This window comes from Diabrotica virgifera, chromosome 2, assembly GCF_917563875.1.
Source record: "Diabrotica virgifera virgifera chromosome 2, PGI_DIABVI_V3a".
NCBI lineage: Eukaryota > Metazoa > Arthropoda > Insecta > Coleoptera > Chrysomelidae > Diabrotica > Diabrotica virgifera.
In genome coordinates this window covers 2,082,422-2,106,756 of record NC_065444.1, presented here as the reverse complement: position 1 = coordinate 2,106,756, position 24,335 = coordinate 2,082,422, and the positions used below count along the sequence as shown (strand labels likewise).

At 33.1% G+C, this 24,335-nt stretch overlaps 1 protein-coding gene across 1 annotated transcript; it reads left to right on the top strand.

The window, feature by feature from the left end:
* The first annotated feature begins 120 nt into the window (after positions 1 to 120).
* LOC126879938 (ribonucleases P/MRP protein subunit POP1) lies at positions 121 to 23,595 on the top strand. The gene is made up of 5 exons (XM_050643313.1): positions 121 to 1,203; positions 4,195 to 4,504; positions 21,734 to 22,104; positions 22,351 to 22,614; positions 23,292 to 23,595. The coding sequence occupies exons 1-5, from the start codon at positions 193 to 195 to the stop codon at positions 23,574 to 23,576; spliced, it is 2,241 nt and encodes a 746-aa protein (XP_050499270.1). The 5' UTR covers positions 121 to 192; the 3' UTR covers positions 23,577 to 23,595.
* Positions 23,596 to 24,335: the final 740 nt, after the last annotated feature.

Here is a 24,335-nt window from a genome sequence, read left to right as displayed (position 1 = left end):
TCCCTTGTATGCCCTTTATCGCCGCCCCTGATGATTTGTTTATGGCCCTAAAACTGGCTGATTATTCAAGAGAATGAAGGCCAATTAGAAAAGAAGAAAATATCCAAAAATTAAAGGACATAACCTCAAATAATAATTTAGGTTATCAACAGTTATTTTTTGTGTGAAAGTTGAATAATATACTCAGCAAAAATGGGCGACACACATGCAGAAAATGTCCAATTACCCAACCATTTAAATACAGCCACATTCGCAGCAGCCAGAAGTAGGGAAATTCAAGTAATGAATAAAAACATTACCACTTCCTCAGCTGTAAAACTGGCCTTTCAAAAGCTCCCTCAACATATGAGGAGAAGAGCAATGTCGCACAACGTTAAGAGGCTGCCAAGACGTTTGCGCGAAATTCATTTAAATCAAATGATCAAATCTGGTTTGCCACCGAAAACTAAACGTCCTTCTAGAAAATACAGAAGAAGGCCGTGTGAACTAATTAGTGAGTATATGCGAAGAACAAGAAGAGTAGCTTGGTTAAATACGCACATTTGGCATGCCAAAAGATTCCACATTATAGAAAAATGGGGATACAAGTTACCAAATTGTCCTTGCGATAAAGCTTTTCGAGCTTGTTATAGGGCTACCGTAGGTCACTGTTTGATTCAAGATATTTCTTACTACAATTGTGTAGAAATTTCAGGTAACTTTGAAGATCTTGTAACTATCTTTAAAACCATTACTGATGAAAAATGTGGATTGAGCGTCACAGCCAAAGCATATTTAAATGGTTCAAGGGAAGGCAGTACTGTTATAGTCCGACCTGACAATCACAAGCCTATAGGATTAGTTTATTTTAACTGGAGACCCAAAATTGAAGACAATAAACGGACAATTTGGTTGTGGTGTCATGCAGCCTTTGTTCAAGAGTTAAAAAATGTATTTATTGAACATTTTCAACTTACGTCTCCAACAGGGAATGAAATATATGGTAGTGAAAGAATGACATTAAAATCTAATACGAATCTGAGCAGATTTAGGTTGACTGGACCACTTTCGAATGCAGTGCTCCATAACGCATTCAAAATTGCAAAAGAAAGTGATTCAAATCCTGAATGGGTAAAGGACTACTTCCAAGCAACAAAAGCAGAAACAATTTGTAATTCTCTTGAATATTGGGAGCAATTAAAGACAGCATCATGTGCTTCAGAGGTAAATAAATGAATTTTACGTTTTTTAATTAAGCTACTTAATTAATTTCTTCTTCATCCTGGTCATTATAAGCAATTTTGCTGGTTCATTGGCAGATTGATATCTCTATGGAAGGTTGTCACTCAATATTTTGCACAGTTATCCATACATCATCTGCCAATTGATGATGTATATTTTGCTCTTTTAACCACACGAATCTCTCTTATTCTACTTATGTGTTTATTCCATTCTTCTTTTATATTTAGTGTCCGTTCATTTATACACTGTATGTGCATATGTCATTATTGGTCTTACACTGGCTTTATAAATTCCTGATTTCATCTGTGATATGTCAGTTTCGCCATATAGTGTTATTAAGGCATCCTGCTACTCTATTTGCTTTTTGTACTTGGTCTCACTTCTTTGTCCAGGTCTCCATTAGGACTTACAATACCAGGATTCCGAATACCGGGATCCCGGACGATATTTTCCGGTATTCGATACCGGTATTTATAATAAAAATACCGGTATTTCGGTATTAGCTTAATTTATAAAAATGGAATTGAGGCACAATAAACTTTTTTCTAAGGTATTTTTTGCTAATAAAAGAAATTATTTTTGAAGATAAACTACCAATATCAAATATCATTGTAAAAAATTATTTATTAAACACATTCATTACACATACAAGTCAAGTATATCGCTTTCTAAAAGCGTGAATGTCGTTAATTTAAGGTGAATGGTTATACATAATATCAGCTTCTACAACCAAATTATTAAATCTCGTGTATACAAATATATAAAATGAGGTATATAAAAATTCTTAAATATTTAAAATTAGACTACTTTATTTTATAAAAAAACCGAAAGATTTATTAATCAGAATTGTTTTTACATTTTTCAGATCTATTTTTCATTTTTTTGTGTATTGTGGTGTATAAATTAGGCTCACTTATTTTCTGAATTATTAATAATAATTGAAAATATATAGCGGTCTAAATACAGAGTAATCCATATAAAATATTTGTCACAGTAAGTTAATCTTTGTATTAATATAAGTATTTTAAATTTTAAATTTAAATTTAATTTACAAATAGCAAATTTCATAAGTAAAAGTACTATCCTATTATATGCAAAATTTATCCTAGAATCAAATATATAGTTTTTCTATTTGCACATTTTTTGTATCTATCTATTCCTACTCTCTATGGAATGTTATAAACAACATCTACTCATTTCAAAACAAAATTTAATAGGTTTCATATATTATTTAATAACAAGTCGATATAACAACTGAGGATAGTATAGATATAACGTGTATAATATTTTTTATTCATAATACCAGTTTTAATACCGGGATCCCAGTATTTGAAATTTTAAATACCAAATACCGGTATTGAGATTTTGGCTCGGTATTGTAAGCCCTAGTCTCCATAGCTGGTCAGTGTAATTGCAAGATATTTTATTTTCATTACTTACCCAATACTGATGCAATCAATTTCTATTTTACATCTGATGGTTCTTTACTGATTACTATTATTTTAGTTTTCTGACACGAGATTAAGAAATAGCTTAAGAAATCTTGGACATTTTCTTTTATTACATTTTATTCTTTGGTATCTATTTCTACTCCCTGTGTTATTATATTACAGTGGGAACCTCGATAAGTCGGATTAATCGGGACTGCGGCCAATCTGGGTTATCGAAAAATCTGGGTTAGCGAGAGAATATGGTAAAAATTAATAAAATACGGTATACTTACAGATAAACTCCATTATAATTTCAAAATACATGAAACACATAAATACACAATACATCTAAATTACGTACAGTTGTATACAGTATTGTTCATTTCTTGGTATAAAACTCAGTCAAAATGAAAAAAATTTTGTTTTCTCTTATGAAAATCGGTCCAGGTTAGCCGGACTTCCGGGTTATCGGAGGCCGACGTATCGGGTTCCACTGTATTTTGTCTTTTGTGCTTTTCTATTATATCTATTTCATTTACCAATTATTTCACTTTTTGTTTGGTTTCCCTGTTTTTCTGTTTCAGCTTTTCATTTTTTTGTCTGACTTTCTTCATTCCAGCTCTATACTCTCTTTGTTCTTCTCTTAGGTCACTTATTTCTATTGTTAGAATATTTAAACCCTAGTATTTTTTCCAGTTTCCTATCATTTCCAGTTGATCTGGGTATTTTTTTTACTTCTGCTACATTCCCCATTTTCCGAATCACCTCTTTTCCTTGTCTTATCGTCTGTGCCATACATAATCATGCTGTATTTACATTTGTCAGATAATCGCAAATATGTGGATGATGTCCCTAAAAATAAACAAGTATTAGATCCAAATTATATAAAACTGACTTGCTAATTTTATATTGTTTTGAAAAAATAGCATATAGGTACAGCATGTTATCAACATAGACTTATACATTAACATAGACAGAGTATCATGTTGAACGAAGTGTCGACACCATCTTTTATTTTTGGGTCAGTGCTGTTTCACTCTAACGCATAGTAAAGCTGCTACACTAGTCCTCCCCTACCGTGCCTATACCCTCCTCTTAGTTGCATGATGTTTGTTTCTCAATAAAATGTGCTAGAAATAGAAACCATCAAACTAGTCCAGAGATCTTGTCGGCAGAAAGCACGGAAGGTACACTCAGTATCTATGTTAATATATAAGTCTATGGTTATCAATAAATATACTGTTTTACAATGTTCTCTACACCAGAGGTTCTCAATCTTTTTGAGTCAGGTACCACCAAATACTTTTTATTATTTTTGGTACCACCTAACTAAAATACCTGTCTAGCTAGGTGATCTAATTAACTATAATTGTGGCAATGGTGGTGCTGATTTTGGCTGTTTTGAGTTTTGCGTACCACCTCAAATAATGAAATGTACCACCAGTGGTACATGTACCAGAGATTGAGAACCGCTGCTCTACACAGTTTTATAGAATAGAACTTAAATTTACATATGTCTAAGTTACATTAAAGAATTCTTTAGGTTTCACCTCATTTGATCCTACCACTGATAGTAGCTGATCCCAGGTACACTTTTCCCAAAAAGAGAACCAAATCTGAAGTTATTTCAGGCCCTGGTCCAACAGATGTCACATTGTGTGGGAATTTTTCAGAAAGTCAGCTTTGGGACAATGCCATAAGGAATGAGGTTGAGGAAAAGAAAGTTTCCAATGCCGTAATAAATGAAACGAGGCAAAATTTGCTCGTGCCTGGCACTGAATTACCAGAACCACCAGCACTTTTTCCTATTATACTGATTCAGAGACCTGGAAAAAAGAGTCCAGAAAATAGAGGTAAAGACAAATTAAACAAATAATCCATATTATATAGAATTTAAAATGAATATAATCTTATAAGTCTTCTCTTAAATTTCTTTCTGACATTGCCTTGGAGATGCCCTTTATCCATGTGGTTGCTGATCTTTCTAGTTTTCGTTTTTCTGTGGGGATCCATTCTAATACTTTTTTGGTTTTCTTGTTTTCTCCATTTGTCTTACGTGTCCGTACCATACTAGCTATTGCCTTTCGATGTCATTTATGATTGTGCGTTCTATTCTCATTTGTTTTCTAATGTCATAGTTTCTTTTGTGTTCTAGTGTAGTCTTCTTGCTGACCTCCTCCAAAAATACATCTCAGTGGCTAATAATTTACTATTAGGTTGGTTTTGGTGGGTCTGTGTTAATCTAACTGGCAAGTACCACACGTTACCATCGAGCAGTGAATCATGTTGCCCTTTGAGCACTCTTAAATTTTATCGCTTAACATCGACTTAGAGTCGCCACTAACATCATCTTTTAATCGATGTCACCTATTCTACAAGGTTGCTAGTTTCATGTACTAAGCAGAACGCACTGAAGATGATCTGATCTAGACCGAAAACGTTTTGCGAATCCTTTTGGATGACTTTTTAATAGTTTTTCAATAAACTTTTTATACCATTATACAAACGACGTTTTTACTTGCTCTGTATGATTTTTAATCATGGTATACAGCCAGCTACTGGGACTTTCCCATTGATTTTAATTTACAATTATAATTTTTGGTTAATTGCCGGACTTCAGCTCCATAGGTTAATACTGGTTTTAATATTGTGTTGTAAATTCGTTTTCTATTTTCTGTTCTTTTATTTTTTTGCCACAGTACCGAATTCAGGGCTCCTATCACCTGTCTTCCCTTTACTATCCTTTCTTTAATATTGTCTTCGCTTCTTCCTGTACTCGTGTTAGTTTTATTCCCAGATATACATATTCATTGCACTTTGCAATTGTCTTCTGTTCCAAGCAGGGCCGCGTTTAGGTCAATTGACGCCCTAGGCAATTCTCTAGTAGTGTAACGGTCCACCCGTTATTTTTTATTTTATTTATTTTATTTATTTAAAACTTTACAAACACTATAAACTAATAGTAGTTACATGTAAAGTGAAGTACTTACTAACTAAGAATATAAACCTAAAACTAATAAGCTAAGTAAATGAAAAAGGAAGGGAGTATTTGTGTTTTATGAAATCCCTTAAACCTAGTGCTGATGTGTAAGCAATGTTCTAAGGTCCCTGATTTTTACATTAAATATGTCTATATCAGTTAGTCCATTGAATACTTCATTACATATTTTTAACATATTATTCACTGGTGACATATTTCTATAAGAACTTGTATAAAATAGATCTGGGTTGGTTATCCTTAACCTACTTTTAGGTACTCTTAGGTAAACAAACTCAATTAGATCACAGTCTGTGTACTTAATGCTATTAACAATTAGGTATATAAACATAATGGCCTGACTGTTTCTCCTAGTGGCAAGTGACTGCAACTGAAACGAATCCAACATTACCCTGTAAGAGACCATATATGGATATTCCTTGTTTTTCCTTAGGTATAAAAATCTTAGAAATCGTTTTTGAACTTTTTCGATCCTTTCTGAGTTTGAAAATGCAATTGGAGACCAGATGTTTGAAGCATATTCCATATGTGGTCTCACCAGGGCATTATAGAGTTTTATAATTGTGTTTATTCTGAAGTTATTGCTATTTCTAATAACAAAACCCAAGGCACGATAGGCTCTGTTAGTTATTTCACAAAAATGTGTATTGAACTTCATGTTTGTTTGAAATGTAACTCCAAGATCCTTCATAACAGTCACTCTCTGCACTCGATCACCGTTAATACAATAATCTTCAATAATACTGTTAAGTTTTCGAGTATATGAGACTACTGCGCACTTTTTAACGTTAAGAGTCATTTTTGAATTGTTGAACCATTGAGTAACTGACCTTAAATCATCCTGCAATTTAACCACATCTTTCTTATTAGAGATGGTTTTAAAAAGTTTAAAATCATCGGCATACATTAAGCTGTTACAAGATTTAATACAGTCTGGCAAGTCATTAATAAATAAAATGAAGAGCAATGGTCCAAGTTTGCTCCCCTGTGGAACTCCCGAGGATGACACAAATTGGTGGGAAAAGCAATTACCTACTTTAACTGTGTTCTTCCTATCTGACAAATAAGATTTTAATAAATTAAAAGCTTTTCTTGAGAATCCAAACTCTACCAGTTTATTTAAAAGAATACAGTGATTGACCTTATCAAATGCTTTTTCACAATCAGTATAGAGAACATCCAACTGCTCCCCTGCCTCAATAGCCTTAGTAATATGTTCAGAAAAAACACAGAGATTTGTTACTGTTGATTTGTCACTTACAAAACCATGCTGGGATTTGCTAATTTTACTCTTAACATGAGTGTATATATCCTCATAAAGAATTCCTTCAAAAATCTTAGCAACACTATTTAACAGGCTGATAGGTCTATAGTTTTGGATGTCATTTTTTTTATCTTTTTTATGTATTGGAGAAATTGTTGCCATTTTTAAGATATCTGGGAAATATTCCTGTTCAATCGACATATTAAACAAGAACGCCAGAGGTTTAGCTAAGGGTTCTGCCAATCCCTTATAGATATATGGTGGTATTTCATCAGGGCCTGTAGATTTTTTGGGTTTAAGTTTTTTGATACTATTTATAACATCCAATTCTGTGATATGTTTAAAGGTAAATGAACCCCACTCAGTAATGTGAGAGTGACAATGTGTACAGTCAGATGTGTCATATACTGATGCAAAATATTTAGCAAATGCACTTGCAATATCAAAAGGTGTAATAAACTTGGAGTTATTTAATGTCATTTCTATAGGAATTCCACTATTTTTATATTTTGACTTAAAAAAGGTCCAGAATTTGTTTGGTTCAGCAACTAGATAGTTTTCAAGTGAACGTTTATATAATTTATACTCATATTTGGTTTGATTTTTAATATCACTTCTTAACAGCTGAAATTCAGCATTCTTAGTTGATGAGCACAAACGACGAAGACTATTTTTCTTTTTAATTTTATGAATCAAATCATGAGAGAACCAGTACGGAAACTTAGAAGTAGAATTGCTGGCCCTTATTTTGGTTTTAGGTATAGAACAATTCAAAAATGTGTACATTTCACTATAAAAAACATTAAAAGCATTACTAATGTCCTGACATAAGAATAATGAGGACCAGTTGTATTGAAAAATTAAATGATAAAGATGACAGTAGTTACCTTGAGCATAGTTGTATGCATATACCTTTTTGTTGCCTGGTAACTCAGCTATTTCACTTACAACACTATAGATGAGAGCAGGGTGATACAAATCTTCAGCCACTAATGGACAGTCAGACCTTGCCACAGTACATACATCTATATTAGTCAGAGCAAGATCTAAAAATCTATTCATAAAATTAGGAACCTTATTTATTTGTTGCAAGTTATTAATATTAAGAAATTGCTGCATCAGCGCATTTTTACCACAATCTATAAAGCTATTATTATCAAAATGGGGTAAATTGAAATCTCCTAATAACATCACATTTGAGTTTTTTGATAATAAAATATTCTCAAACAAATTAAAATAATTTTCATACATCATAACATCAGCATTAGGTGTAAAATACACAACAGAAACATAGAGGGAAAAGTTTTTTAAATTCACCTTAAGCATTACACAATCACTATCACAAGTAACATCAACAGGTTCACAAGATAGTTCATTTTTGATTGCTAAGAGTACACCACCACCTCGCAGTCTATGGTCTGACCTATCCTTCCTAAACACTGTGTACCTTGTGTCGAACAATTCAGTGTTGTAAATACCCTCATTCAACCACGTCTCAGTCAGGGCAATTATGTCATAATTTTCCGTTAAAACTTCTGCATATAGTGAATTTGTTTTGGTTCTCAAACCACGGACATTTTGGTAGTAGATTGACATCAGTTTCTTTGGAGAATTATTGTTTGTATGCCTTGCTTTCTCTGTTGATTGAGAGGGTCCACTTATTTTTCTGTTGGGACCCTCCTCTTCACAAAAAACTGAGAAACTATTGCACCACAAGGCCACACCTCTCTATTCCACACCTTTCTAAAATTATTTTGGTTAATGGTGACCTTCATTGAGGAATAAATGTGCGGATGTTTCGACTCGACAGGCTCGCAGGTCACTTCTGGAAACTTGTCTTTAAGGCTGTTAATTAAGTCTTCGGGTTTAGTGTTAGGAGCCAATCTTGTAACATGAAGAGATACCAATTTAGGGACTGTCTTAATGCTGGTAGATTCAGACCCACGTCCGACCACAAATCTCCTACGACGATTAGACTTGGGACCCACAGACACCCATTCTGCCTCATTATTTTTCTCTTGTAAGTTGTGAATATTATACATAATATTCTGCTGTTTGGCCTGTAAAACTGCTGCATTAACTTCATTAACCGTAATCGGAGCTGACTGACCTGTTGGAGTCTTATCAGCATTTTTGCTCATCTCTGGATTTGTAATTGTAACATTATTTGAGTTTGTTTTCTTTGAGATAGTTTTGAGGTTATGATTTGACTGCTGCTGCGGTTTCGTCTTCTCTGCATATGTCAAAACGTTAGTTTTAATGTTCCCACTGTTGCCAGACTTCTCAGCCTCGCTTTTTCTTTCAAAAATATTTTGTAATTTTTCCTCTAATAAAGCGGTATTTTTATAAAGGAGAACCTCTTTAGCTTTTAACTCAGCAATTATCATATCCTTACCTCTTACAATTTCGTCTTTTGCGTCAAGCAACTTCTGCATTGGAAAATGATTTCTAACCTCACTTTCATTGCCGCAGCCGCATTTCACCAAATTCTTTCCTACCACCACCAAACCTGTCACTCGAAGTGCACAGCACGGATGGAGTACACCCTCACAATTAATACATTTTACAATAGTACTTACTACTGATTTATGGCAAGATTTACAAATTTTTGCGGAGCTTTTTTCATCCTCGTCATCGCCCGCCATGTTGCCGAATTATTATATATCGTTATATTATCATTTTTAGCGCTGTAATTATTTTTAAAAAAATAATTATTTTCTCTTGACCTCCCATTTAAATTCTTTAATGTATCGTAAAGGACTTCTCATGTGACGTCACACTGTACGGAACATAGTTGTTGAACCGTTCCTTGTCGTTTAATTCGTGTTCCGTGAGAGTTTGACGTTTTCCTCGCTGACTGTGGGAGGAATGAGAGGACTTGGCCGGTGGCTGCGAGGTTGACAGGTTGGTGTTGGTGGTTAGTACCGTAAATGGCGGTTAATTTCTTCGAAATTAATTTTTATTTCAACTAAGTTTGGAAGTATAGTAAAAAGTTACCACCACTTGTTTCCTGGAGTACGGGTTTCCTGGAGTAAGGATGGGAGTACCATCAGTGGAAGAGGAATAAAAAATTAACCGCCATTTGGAAGAAAACTAACCCTCATGTGATGTCGTACCCACCTTGACTACCTAGGGAAGCCACCTTGACCTTATTGCAGCTACCGCCAAGTCAAACTGGGAGTATGTTTTGGGAACAAGCTTTTTGGGGGACATTCCAGCTCCTTTTCGTCCTGCCACCTGGGCCTACGGGGGGGCATGGAGGTGCATCATAGTGATGCTCATTTTCTAGGATGCAACCGCAACCTCGTTTGGGAACATTTAGTGAGGAGTTTTAGTAACTATTGGTTTTTTTTATATTTCAGCCTATCTGTTAAATACACTATGTTTTTTTTCCAGATTTAGGTTACCTCTGTTTTTTTTGACATATGTATTTGTATATTAGATTATTTGGTTCCCAAACTTTGTATCTACGGTAACTTCTTGTGCACAGGAATAAGCCTAGAGAAAATTAGGTTTTTAATACTTTATTATTGCTTTGATATTGGTTTATGTAATTCGGGTAAATTTATTTTGTAACATTACTTGCTTGTTTCCCAAATATTGTATTTATTCGCTTTATTTCGTTTGTTCGGTTACTTCGTCGTTACTTTATTTCATTGCATTTGCTCGGTTAATTTAGGTCATTTTGTCGGTATTTTTCTTAACTTCACTTCTATAACGTTTATTCATTTGTATATTTAATTTTGCTTTATTCAGTATTGTATTTTCTCTTAGTGAGGCTTGGGCCTATTTATTTGTATTATTTTCATCTTCGTCGGTTTCCTTTAGTTGTACGTAGCAGGCGTACTATAACCATTTGGTAGAAGACTTATGTAATTTTGTACCCTATATGTTAGTAAGAGGTACTTATATTTAAGTTTGTAACAGATAACATTATTGTTGTTATCTTTAAAATATATATATCTTCTTGTATAACTTATGTCATTTTAGAGTCACAGCATAATATGAACTTGCTTAACTCAGAGATTGTTAAAAATCTGGTAGTTATTTTTAATAAATATGTTTATTTATTTTGTATATCATTTATTTTTATTATTCCTTTATGTTCATTATTACAGGTTTGATATATTTAATATCTGACAGCAGTATAAGATACCTGGGAGAATGATCGAAGATCATTTTCATGGCGCCCATGATTTGTTAGATTTATTTATCTTGTTCGTCTTTAGAAATTATTCATCTTCATTCCTCTTCAGTACATTATTCTTATTTTATTATTTCATATTTTAGTCATTATTACTATCTACATAGAGCTACTGTTCTTCGACAGGCATGCAAACGAGCCGTATCCATCCTTGAGTGTCAAGTTGCTCTCTTGCATCTATAGCTAGCCAACTCTATTCAGTTTGCCTCTGTCTCTTCCCACGTCTACTTATTATCCCTTCTAATTCCCCTTTCTTCAGTACTACTGCAAAGTAGTATTTTTTATTTTTCCTACTTCGGCTCAACCGCTGAAGCCCCTTCATTTTTATTTTCATAAGAGGCCCCAACTAGTTACCTTAGTCTTTTCTTTTCTTCTTTTTTTTCCTTACTTCTGTTGGAGTATATCTTTCTTTTTACTTTCACTCCAACAGAAGTTTTCTTATTTTTGTTACACTGGCTGCCCAATGCGTGGTGCCAACCGTTTATGGTTCTAAGACAGTAGTTCTTTTAGTTCAATTTTCTTTTATTGGAATTTTCTGTTTTATTAACTTTTTGATATCTTTGTATACATGTTACTTCTGATTTATTTTTGGTCTTTAAAACTTTACGAATACTAAACAGGTAGACTTATGCTGCTTTTGGTTTTGATTAGTTTATTTCGATACCTCATTTTTAGTTTTAGTGGTACAGCTCATATGTTAGTTTGGATTTTGTATTTTTATTGGAAACTTATTTATGTATTTAGATTGAGTATACATAATAAATTCTCCATATGTATCTTTGTCTTACAAACTCCTCATGTGATGTCGTACCCACCTTGACTACCTAGGGAAGCCACCTTGACCTTATTGCAGCTACCGCCAAGTCAAACTGGGAGTATGTTTTGGGAACAAGCTTTTTGGGGGACATTCCAGCTCCTTTTCGTCCTGCCACCTGGGCCTACGGGGGGGCATGGAGGTGCATCATAGTGATGCTCATTTTCTAGGATGCAACCGCAACCTCGTTTGGGAACATTTAGTGAGGAGTTTTAGTAACTATTGGTTTTTTTTATATTTCAGCCTATCTGTTAAATACACTATGTTTTTTTTCCAGATTTAGGTTACCTCTGTTTTTTTTGACATATGTATTTGTATATTAGATTATTTGGTTCCCAAACTTTGTATCTACGGTAACTTCTTGTGCACAGGAATAAGCCTAGAGAAAATTAGGTTTTTAATACTTTATTATTGCTTTGATATTGGTTTATGTAATTCGGGTAAATTTATTTTGTAACATTACTTGCTTGTTTCCCAAATATTGTATTTATTCGCTTTATTTCGTTTGTTCGGTTACTTCGTCGTTACTTTATTTCATTGCATTTGCTCGGTTAATTTAGGTCATTTTGTCGGTATTTTTCTTAACTTCACTTCTATAACGTTTATTCATTTGTATATTTAATTTTGCTTTATTCAGTATTGTATTTTCTCTTAGTGAGGCTTGGGCCTATTTATTTGTATTATTTTCATCTTCGTCGGTTTCCTTTAGTTGTACGTAGCAGGCGTACTATAACCATTTGGTAGAAGACTTATGTAATTTTGTACCCTATATGTTAGTAAGAGGTACTTATATTTAAGTTTGTAACAGATAACATTATTGTTGTTATCTTTAAAATATATATATCTTCTTGTATAACTTATGTCATTTTAGAGTCACAGCATAATATGAACTTGCTTAACTCAGAGATTGTTAAAAATCTGGTAGTTATTTTTAATAAATATGTTTATTTATTTTGTATATCATTTATTTTTATTATTCCTTTATGTTCATTATTACAGGTTTGATATATTTAATATCTGACAGCAGTATAAGATACCTGGGAGAATGATCGAAGATCATTTTCATGGCGCCCATGATTTGTTAGATTTATTTATCTTGTTCGTCTTTAGAAATTATTCATCTTCATTCCTCTTCAGTACATTATTCTTATTTTATTATTTCATATTTTAGTCATTATTACTATCTACATAGAGCTACTGTTCTTCGACAGGCATGCAAACGAGCCGTATCCATCCTTGAGTGTCAAGTTGCTCTCTTGCATCTATAGCTAGCCAACTCTATTCAGTTTGCCTCTGTCTCTTCCCACGTCTACTTATTATCCCTTCTAATTCCCCTTTCTTCAGTACTACTGCAAAGTAGTATTTTTTATTTTTCCTACTTCGGCTCAACCGCTGAAGCCCCTTCATTTTTATTTTCATAAGAGGCCCCAACTAGTTACCTTAGTCTTTTCTTTTCTTCTTTTTTTTCCTTACTTCTGTTGGAGTATATCTTTCTTTTTACTTTCACTCCAACAGAAGTTTTCTTATTTTTGTTACACTGGCGCCCAACGTGGGGCCAACCGTTTATGGTTCTAAGACAGTAGTTCTTTTAGTTCAATTTTCTTTTATTGGAATTTTCTGTTTTATTAACTTTTTGATATCTTTGTATACATGTTACTTCTGATTTATTTTTGGTCTTTAAAACTTTACGAATACTAAACAGGTAGACTTATGCTGCTTTTGGTTTTGATTAGTTTATTTCGATACCTCATTTTTAGTTTTAGTGGTACAGCTCATATGTTAGTTTGGATTTTGTATTTTTATTGGAAACTTATTTATGTATTTAGATTGAGTATACATAACTGACATTATGTTCTATTAGTTAAATTTTTATTCCTTCTACCAATGGTAGTACGTTTGCGCGTACAATTAATCATTGAATATATGCATACATTTTTTTCTAGTATGGTTATATTTTATACATAACTAGAAATCATTTTCAGTATTTAGGTATTTTATTTACGCTATTGATTTGATTATTTATATATTTTGCTGGCATTTTTGATTTGTTGGTGTGTCGCTAATATTTTCTCCATATGTATATTTGTCTTACAAACTTTAGATTATATTTTATATTTGTTATTTTTGATATTTGGGTTGTTTGGTAAGACAGGCACACACCACAAAGCAATATCAGTCCAGAACATTAGCTTCTATACATGATACGTTGAATTCGCATGGTTCCGATGATTACAGATGTTCATCCATAATTTATGTTCTTTAATTGGTAGTGTTAAACATAACAATTATAATTATTGTATGGTAAAGTAGTTCCATTATCCATCTCAGCTTCTAGTTTTGTTAATTTTGACAATAATATTATATCAGTGTGGGTACCATAATATAATGCTCATAGAAATCAGATACTTTAGGTTGAGATTTAAATATAAATTCTTTATTAGTTAGGAAACATTGATACTATTTTCCTACTAAGTTATAGAACAGTCTTCAGAAGAAGATTACCTTAACAGTGTTGTTCAAGCTAATCTCTTCTTCTGTTTGTCTTTAGCTTAGCTCAATCTTTAGTATGGTTAGAAATTTTAGTCTGATATTTTTTTGTCATCTGATAATGCAGGTACCTACATACATTGCTTGATTTCATCTTTGGCTTTGTTGTTGATGACTTTTAATTTATTACTTATTAATTTAATTATTATGTAGTACTTTATGTATGAGTTTAACTTTTTTTTGGTATTAGGCATGGTGCATTGTAATTATTATTATGAGTCAATGTTATTAATTGCTAATCCTGTCAGTAGGATTATACAATTAATCAGAACTTCACTTGTATTTTTGTTTAGTTTTTGCACACCTAACCCCTTAAGTTAGAAGGGTTGTTGAATTATTATATATTTATATACTTATTTGGACAGGTAAGCTCATACAAGTAGGTACTCTTGTTTAATATGGATATTATTATGGAACTGTATGTTATGCACTACTTATCTCAGGTTATGTGTTATATTATTTGGAATATTTGATTACTTACTAATTTTTTTTTGATCATATTTATATCTTATTATTGAATTTGCCAGATTGGAAAGATGTGGTTTTTAATTTGTTATTGGGTTACTCTATTAACATTATTTGTCTCCAATATCTTAAACACTTTATAATAATTTATATCCTTCTATCCTACACAGTATGATTCTGGAATTAGTTTGGAATTTTGATGTAAGTATGTATGAATTCTTGAGTCTTTCATATTTCTTCTTAGAAACTACTTAGTCTGTTGATGCTCAAAGTTGGTGAATACGTGGGTTCGAAATTCAGCAACTGATCACTGCTGTCCGGTTTCGTAATCTATGTCCTCATGGCAGAGTAGGCAGATGTCTTTTCATCATTACATTTCCTAAACATTTTTCTGTAATCAGTTTACTTATTTCAGTTTTTTTACAATTTAATAGGGAAGTATTTAGTTCATATTAGGCCTTTTGCTTCATAGTATGTTTGTACTTTGAGTTGATGAGTAAACATGGATAAATATCTTGCGCACTTGTTTATAAATCAATGCTTAGGCCATCCCTATACATAGTAGGTTCGTTAAGTCAGTATTTGGAGTGTTTAGACAGATGAGTTGTTCATTTGAATATATTCCCACTTCTTTTCGTAGGCATTAGTTTTGTTATTCAGATTCTGGAATATTTCCTGCATAATTCTATGTACGTATGTGAGAACGCATGAATTTGCAGTTTTATTTAAAATTGTGCTCGTTCTCGTCAATTTTTTTCCCTATCACTTATCATATTTTTTTTTTTTTTTTCTTCCTATTATTTATCATAGTGCCATAGACCTTGTAAGTTCACTATTCATTCTGTTTTCTTTCTTACTTATTCTTATATTAGTACCTTATCTGTGTCTGGTTATTCTCATACATCTGTTGTAGCAACATGCTATAGTTCGCGAATACCAGCATGAATTAAGTTATGTATTTTCTAGAATACTTTAGTCAATACACTTTAGGTATTTATCTTACCTTTGATTTAGTTTGGTTACATCTCTGTTACTTAGTCTGTTAGTAATTTTTGTCTGACTTATTTTGGATTACTTAGTTCAGATAGGTTCATATTACCGGATGAGGGTGTATGTAGACCTAATTTATTTATTTTGTTCAGTATTAGTTACCATTGGATCCAATAATTTAGTTTATTTAGTATTAGTAAGAATTGGTCCATAAATTTGCCTGATCGTTCTTCTTTGGATATACTCCTATATAAATCTGGTGTCCATTGATAGTCCGATTCTGGATAAGTGTCCGATTCTTCATTTATTTTGTGTATTTAGTTGGATAGGTTCGTATTACCGGATGTGGGTGTACGTAGACCTGATCTGTTATGTGGTTTAGTATTGGTGTGAATTGGTCCATAAATTTGCCTGGTCGTTCTTCTTTGGATATGCCTTTTATGAATCTGGTGTCCACTGATAGTTCGACTTTGGATTAAGTGTCCGATTCCACATTTATTTTGGTTATTGAGTTTTGGATTCCTTTGGTATGTTCAGCATTGGTATTATTTGGCATTAGTGAGAATTGTTCCATAAATCTTCCTGATTGTTCTTCTCTGGATATACTATTATGAATCTGGTGTCCATTGTTAGTTCAGTTTTGGATAAAGTGTTCAATTCTTTACTTATTTTAGTTACTGATTTTTTTTTAAATTTCACTTTGGTATATTTACTTGTGATGGTTCGAATTGGCTCACACCTTTTCCTGGTTGTTCCGTCCTTGGATATACCCTTTATAAATCTGATGTCCATGGATAGTTCAATTTTGGTTTTGGTGCCCAGTTCGACACTTAGCATTATTATGAACTTTAGTGCAATATTTAGTTCTGTTTTGACTTTTGAGCAATATATGTTAATATTTGGTAGCAGAGAGTAACATAGTAACATTTTAGTATGAGTTTGAGTCATGTATTGATTTATTTTTCCTTGACCATTAGTTTATATTTAGAAGTAATCTTGCGAATCAACGTGGATTGTTAGACTATTGTAAATTTAGTTGTTAATATTTTGAAGTTTAAAAAAAAAAAAAATTTTTTTTGGTTAAAAAATTTTTTTTTCCCCGAGTAGGAGGGGATTGTAACGGTCCACCCGTTATATTATCATTTTTAGCGCTGTAATTATTTTTAAAAAAATAATTATTTTCTCTTGACCTCCCATTTAAATTCTTTAATGTATCGTAAAGGACTTCTCATGTGACGTCACACTGTACGGAACATAGTTGTTGAACCGTTCCTTGTCGTTTAATTCGTGTTCCGTGAGAGTTTGACGTTTTCCTCGCTGACTGTGGGAGGAATGAGAGGACTTGGCCGGTGGCTGCGAGGTTGACAGGTTGGTGTTGGTGGTTAGTACCGTAAATGGCGGTTAATTTCTTCGAAATTAATTTTTATTTCAACTAAGTTTGGAAGTATAGTAAAAAGTTACCACCACTTGTTTCCTGGAGTACGGGTTTCCTGGAGTAAGGATGGGAGTACCATCAGTGGAAGAGGAATAAAAAATTAACCGCCATTTGGAAGAAAACTAACCCTCATGTGATGTCGTACCCACCTTGACTACCTAGGGAAGCCACCTTGACCTTATTGCAGCTACCGCCAAGTCAAACTGGGAGTATGTTTTGGGAACAAGCTTTTTGGGGGACATTCCAGCTCCTTTTCGTCCTGCCACCTGGGCCTACGGGGGGGCATGGAGGTGCATCATAGTGATGCTCATTTTCTAGGATGCAACCGCAACCTCGTTTGGGAACATTTAGTGAGGAGTTTTAGTAACTATTGGTTTTTTTTATATTTCAGACTATCTGTTAAATACACTATGTTTTTTTTCCAGATTTAGGTTACCTCTGTTTTTTTTGACATATGTATTTGTATATTAGATTATTTGGTTCCCAAACTTTGTATCTACGGTAACTTCTTGTGCACAGGAATAAGCCTAGAGAAAATTAGGTTTTTAATACTTTATTATTGCTTTGATATTGGTTTATGTAATTCGGGTAAATTTATTTTGTAACATTACTTGCTTGTTTCCCAAATATTGTATTTATTCGCTTTATTTCGTTTGTTCGGTTACTTCGTCGTTACTTTATTTCATTGCATTTGCTCGGTTAATTTAGGTCATTTTGTCGGTATTTTTCTTAACTTCACTTCTATAACGTTTATTCATTTGTATATTTAATTTTGCTTTATTCAGTATTGTATTTTCTCTTAGTGAGGCTTGGGCCTATTTATTTGTATTATTTTCATCTTCGTCGGTTTCCTTTAGTTGTACGTAGCAGGCGTACTATAACCATTTGGTAGAAGACTTATGTAATTTTGTACCCTATATGTTAGTAAGAGGTACTTATATTTAAGTTTGTAACAGATAACATTATTGTTGTTATCTTTAAAATATATATATCTTCTTGTATAACTTATGTCATTTTAGAGTCACAGCATAATATGAACTTGCTTAACTCAGAGATTGTTAAAAATCTGGTAGTTATTTTTAATAAATATGTTTATTTATTTTGTATATCATTTATTTTTATTATTCCTTTATGTTCATTATTACAGGTTTGATATATTTAATATCTGACAGCAGTATAAGATACCTGGGAGAATGATCGAAGATCATTTTCATGGCGCCCATGATTTGTTAGATTTATTTATCTTGTTCGTCTTTAGAAATTATTCATCTTCATTCCTCTTCAGTACATTATTCTTATTTTATTATTTCATATTTTAGTCATTATTACTATCTACATAGAGCTACTGTTCTTCGACAGGCATGCAAACGAGCCGTATCCATCCTTGAGTGTCAAGTTGCTCTCTTGCATCTATAGCTAGCCAACTCTATTCAGTTTGCCTCTGTCTCTTCCCACGTCTACTTATTATCCCTTCTAATTCCCCTTTCTTCAGTACTACTGCAAAGTAGTATTTTTTATTTTTCCTACTTCGGCTCAACCGCTGAAGCCCCTTCATTTTTATTTTCATAAGAGGCCCCAACTAGTTACCTTAGTCTTTTCTTTTCTTCTTGTTTTTCCTTACTTCTGTTGGAGTATATCTTTCTTTTTACTTTCACTCCAACAGAAGTTTTCTTATTTTTGTTACAGTAGCCGCCCTTCAAGCATGTACCACTGCAATGTACCCTTTTGCATTGTACCAAAAAAAAATTGCATGCAGATTTTTTTATTTAAATAAGAATACATAAAAATTGTCATTCCAGTTCGATCACATCAGATGTTTTTCTTGATTTTTCTTTGGAAAAATCATCTATAATGTCGTCATAATTTATCGCCTTTGTTACGTAACTTTCTATGGACAAAATCGACAAATTGTTAAGACGTTCTTGCGTCATACTTGATCGGAAATTATTTTCATGACTATTTTAAATTCTTGACATTTAATTTTCGAAAATGACCTTTCAGCGGACACGTTGGTTGGCAACTGGGAGTCACAAATAAATGCGCAAAGCAATATCAAAATTAGGGAAAAATCTTTCAATCCACTCTTCTTTAAATATTTAGGTATGTCAATTATTGGTGATTGGTGATTTTATTGTGATATCCAAATGAACCTTTAAGTGAATGCATTCATGTATGAATGATGTAGGTATCTAATAGTGCAGTCAGTGATTGTATTTGGCCCCGAATTCCATCCTACTGCATCAATTTATTTAATATTTTCACTGTAAGTAGAAAATAGCTCAAGAAACAAAGTATACGCTATATCCTATGACGCTTTTAAATTAGGGATGGTTCCCACCCGTTCTCGGGGGTGGAATTTTTTTTTAACAAACTAACACCGGAAGTGGCCAGAGAACCTAATTCTAAGCAATAACTGTTTTATAAATTTTTTTGAAAACTCAATACTTTTTGAGTTATTCGTGGTTAAATATTTGCCATTTTCATTGAAAAATTACACTTTTCGGAGACTGTTTTTTGGGAATACCATAAAAATTGTGCATCTAACGAAAAAAACTATATAAAACATTTTTGTAGTTTATGAAAAATCAGAGAGATTAATTTTTTCATAAATCTTCTAGTTTTAATAAAAAGAGAGATGGTAGGCGAAAAAAGATTTTTTTTGGTGCATGCTCAAATCGGTGTATTCAACTTAAAAAAACAGAGAAATTGTCGATTTTAGGGGTTAATGCCACGAATACCTTTTGTGGTGCTTGAAAAGACCTTTAAAACGAGAACTGTTAAATGTCGGTTACATTCAAACTAAGCGAGATATGGTGCAAAATCTTATGACTAATGTATTTTAAGGAAAAATGAGAAGTATATTTAACCCCTCATCCACCAGAATTTAAATGCATCGTTTGTCTTCGAGAATACCTTCTACTATAATGTTATTTCTATATTCAAAAAGTTGGACGGGTTTAAAATGAATGGTTTTTGAAAAGAATAAAATCAAATTATAGAGCGCATTTTTAAATTTTCTTAAAAATCTTCCTTTTTCTCCATGTGATTCGAAAGTGATAAGAGATACGTAAAAAAATACCTTACAAAAATGTAGGTTTTCTTTTAGATAACAATTTTATTTTCCTTTCATTATTGTATCTTATTATCATTTTCGAGTTACATGGAGAAAAAGGAAGATTTAAAAAAAATTTAAAAATGCTCTCTATAATTTGATCTTATTTTTATCAAAAACCATACATTTTAATCCCGTCCAACTTGTTGAACATAGAAATAACACTATAGTAAAAGGTATTGTAGAAGCAAAACGGTGCATTTAAATCTGGTGGATGAGGGGTTAAAATATATATACTTCGCATTTTATTTTAAAATAAATTAGTCATCCATTCTTGTTGCACCTTATCTACCTTAGTTTGAATGTATTCGAAATTTAACAGTGCGGTCATTTTAAAGGTCTTTTCGGGCAGTACTTACAAAATATATTGATAGCATTATACCCTTAAAATCGACCATTTCTCTGTTATTAAGTTGAACACACCATTTGAGCTTGCACAAAAAAAATTTCTTTTCACCTACCAATATCTCTTTTTATGTTATCACTAGAAGACTTATGAAGGAACGAATCTCTTTGATTTTTTATAAGCTACAAAAATGTTTTATATAGTTTTTTTCGTTAGATGCATAATTTTTAAGGTATTCGCAAAGAACCGTCCGAAAAGGCGACCTTTTTCAATGAAAATGGCAAATTTTCAACCACGAATAACCCAAAAGGATTCAGTTTAAAAAAAATATAGAACAATGCGCCCGCCGCCTTTGCGATGCTGCCGACAGCCCAATACCCTAAATTTACGAATTCTGTCCTTTTTGATGAATAGTGTTAAGAAAATGCAATTTGTTTTCTAGAAATGAATGCTCACTTATATTCCATTGATGGATGTACTATGTACTTAAATGTTATTCGATTTTAATTTTTATATACAAATATTTTTGTACAGTATTTTTGCCGCCCTCGCATAATTTGCCGCCCTAGGCAACTGCCTATATTGCCTAATGGATAAAGCAGCCCTGGTTCCAAGTTCAGGTTCTTCATTTCTTTCCTTCCTATGCGTAGATATTGTGTTTTCCATATTCCGCTATGCGTTTCCTTGCCATATATTCAAGATCTTCCTTGTTCTGCGCAATTACAATTCAGTCATCTGCCTAAAGCCGCTTTGTTCCTCTGATTCGTACGGATGGTACTCTTTGTCTATGAGGCCTTTAAAAATTCTTCTGTATAGTCGACTTAGTGTGCTAGTTACAGCAATACCTCTGTAGTTATTTGGATCTTGTTTACCAACTTTCTTTTATTTGCTATTGTAACTCTTTTAGGCTATGGCTGCGGTTGGGATATAATCCTACCTTCTGCCTGGGCTCAACCAATGTGGATTTCACTTGTAATGTGGGGAGGTAGGGCTGGCGGTTTAAGAGAAACTGATTCAATATTGTTCGAGTCTGGCCACCAGTATCATCTACATCCTGATACGTTAGCAGGCGAGAAGGAAGAACATGACTTGTCTTCCAAATGTAAAGAGAGATTCTTTAAAATGCCTGTTAATAAACGGACCAACTTCGCCAGATTTGCAATCTCCAGTCCGCTGGATTATAATTGGAAGATATTGTTGACTGAATGGTCACTAAACGGCAAAGAAGTGTCAGATTTTTTTGTACTCAGGGACAAAAAACTTTTAAAAAGTATTCAGGTAAAATATTATTATTTAATCTAAAGACCTAATACTTTTACTTATTTTTTCGTCACACATTTAAAAAATTACTATCTTTTTTTACGAAATGACAGCCGTCAAATTTGTTTGGTTAGGTGATTTGGGGAGAGAAATGTGTCAGATGACGTCACATATAACTAACTGCCTTCTAATCATACCGTCATACCAAATCATAAAATTTTAAAAGTCTTAGCTAGATTTAATATACTTATTATTTTCTTGCAGGATGTACTATCAAAAAAGTCGAAGGAACAAATCCAACTAGAGGATAATTGTCTAGTCCCTGTGCAAATAACATCAATGAAAAGAGGCAATTGTCGACCGTTTTCCATAATTTGTTTACCACATGAAGAAGACTTAGCCAAAGAACCAGAAGAACCTAAGTGTAAAGATATTTACGCAGAAGAAAGGAAGAGTCTGAGACGAGACCATAAACAGTTGTTAAAGAGATTGAGAAAACGTAGGATAAGAGAGAAGAGAAAGGGAAAGGTAATAATAATACATTATTTTACGAATTATTCCTGATAAAAAATGTCTTAATTTTTTTTTTATATTTTGACTTTGGAAATGATGAAAATATTAAATAAGCTTCATCACCCAGTCTCAAAAGTCCACTGCTGAATATAGGCTTCTTCCTCATGTTTCCAACCCCTCTATCTTGGCGAGAGCGCGACTCTCGCCTCGTTTTCATTTAGCCTTCTTAAATCATCAGTCTATGGTGACGCTTCTCTTGTCTTCCTTTGGTCTCCATTCCAATAACCTCTTTGTTCATCGTCCATCTGTCATTCTAGCTATGTGTCCTGCTCATCTCCATTTTAGTCTGGCTATCCTTTCGATGACGTTAGTCACCTTGGTTCTTCTCTTGATCTCTTCTTTTTTATTTTATTCGCAGAATGGAATGCTCCGTTCTTCTCTTGTGTATCTCAGTTTGGTAGCTGAGGCTTTCGTTAAGGTCAGTGTTTCTGCTCCTTATGTCAACACTGGAAGGGCGCATTGAGCAAATACTTTTCTCTTCAGGCATGTGGGCAGCTCACTTTTAAATGTTTCTGTCAGTTTTTCATATGCTGCCCATCCCATCCTCTGTTCTCATAATGACAGTTGTCTTATAAATTTACATACACTGTTTTTCTACCTTGTTTTTTATTTATTTACTACTTTTTTTACAGATAATACCAATAGACCAAGACATGCTTAAAAACTACACCAACAAGATGAGGAAGTTGTGGCTACCTGAACCAACTACTATTAGAAAGTCTTGCACTCGGGAAGTAATGGGCTTCGTAAAACATGGCGGATATAGCTTCCTGGCGGGTAAAAGTAAAGCAATAGGATACATAACAGCAGGGGCTCTATCCTCGTTATTGTCGACCAAGAATCTAGATAGAGTTTTAGTAAGGAACACGCATTCCAGGCAGTACCGTCTTGGGCGGTTAAGTGTTATTTGTGAATAAAGGTATATTATTTTGTTTATATTGTTATATTCCCCTTTCGTTTGTTGTCCTATATTTTAAGAACCATTTGCAAAAGCCTTCTAACATTGAATTTTTATTGGAAAAAGCTAATTTTGAGTCAAACTAGTTCTGGATTCGTGTAGGGTTCAACAAACAGATTCAGAAAATATCAACAACTCAATTTCGGCCATGGATGGAGAAATCGAGTTTTGATTCTAAACCCTTCACTTGTAGGTGGTCATTCGTTCTAAGGCCACTCCTAAATCCAGCTTGGTCTAGTGTCTAGTGAAAAGGATGAGGTAAGATAGATCTGTAGGTTCCAATTTCTGTTAAATCTCCTTTTTGATGCAATATTATCATAATCTACTATTCTAAATGGGAAATAAGCCACAATTTAACTAAAAAAATGATTTTATTAACGTTTCGACGCCCAAATCGGGTGTCGTTGTCAAAATACTACTAAATTAAACAAAAATGTTGTTGCTAAGTAAAAAATTCTTCTAATAATTTATTTAATCTGACTCTTTTATATCGGCAATTCAGACATGTATTATACATTTTAAAGTAGAAGACTTTAAAATGATATTGCCAATATTTATGAGTTGCGTTCCTGGGACGACTTTACTGAAAGATAGTTCATTCGATTACATGAAATCAACCCTAACCCAATATAAATAAGGAATTGTCAAGATTGGATCGAATGGAACAGAACAACTTCGAACGGGATCCTACAACATTCACAAGAAATAATACGAGGAA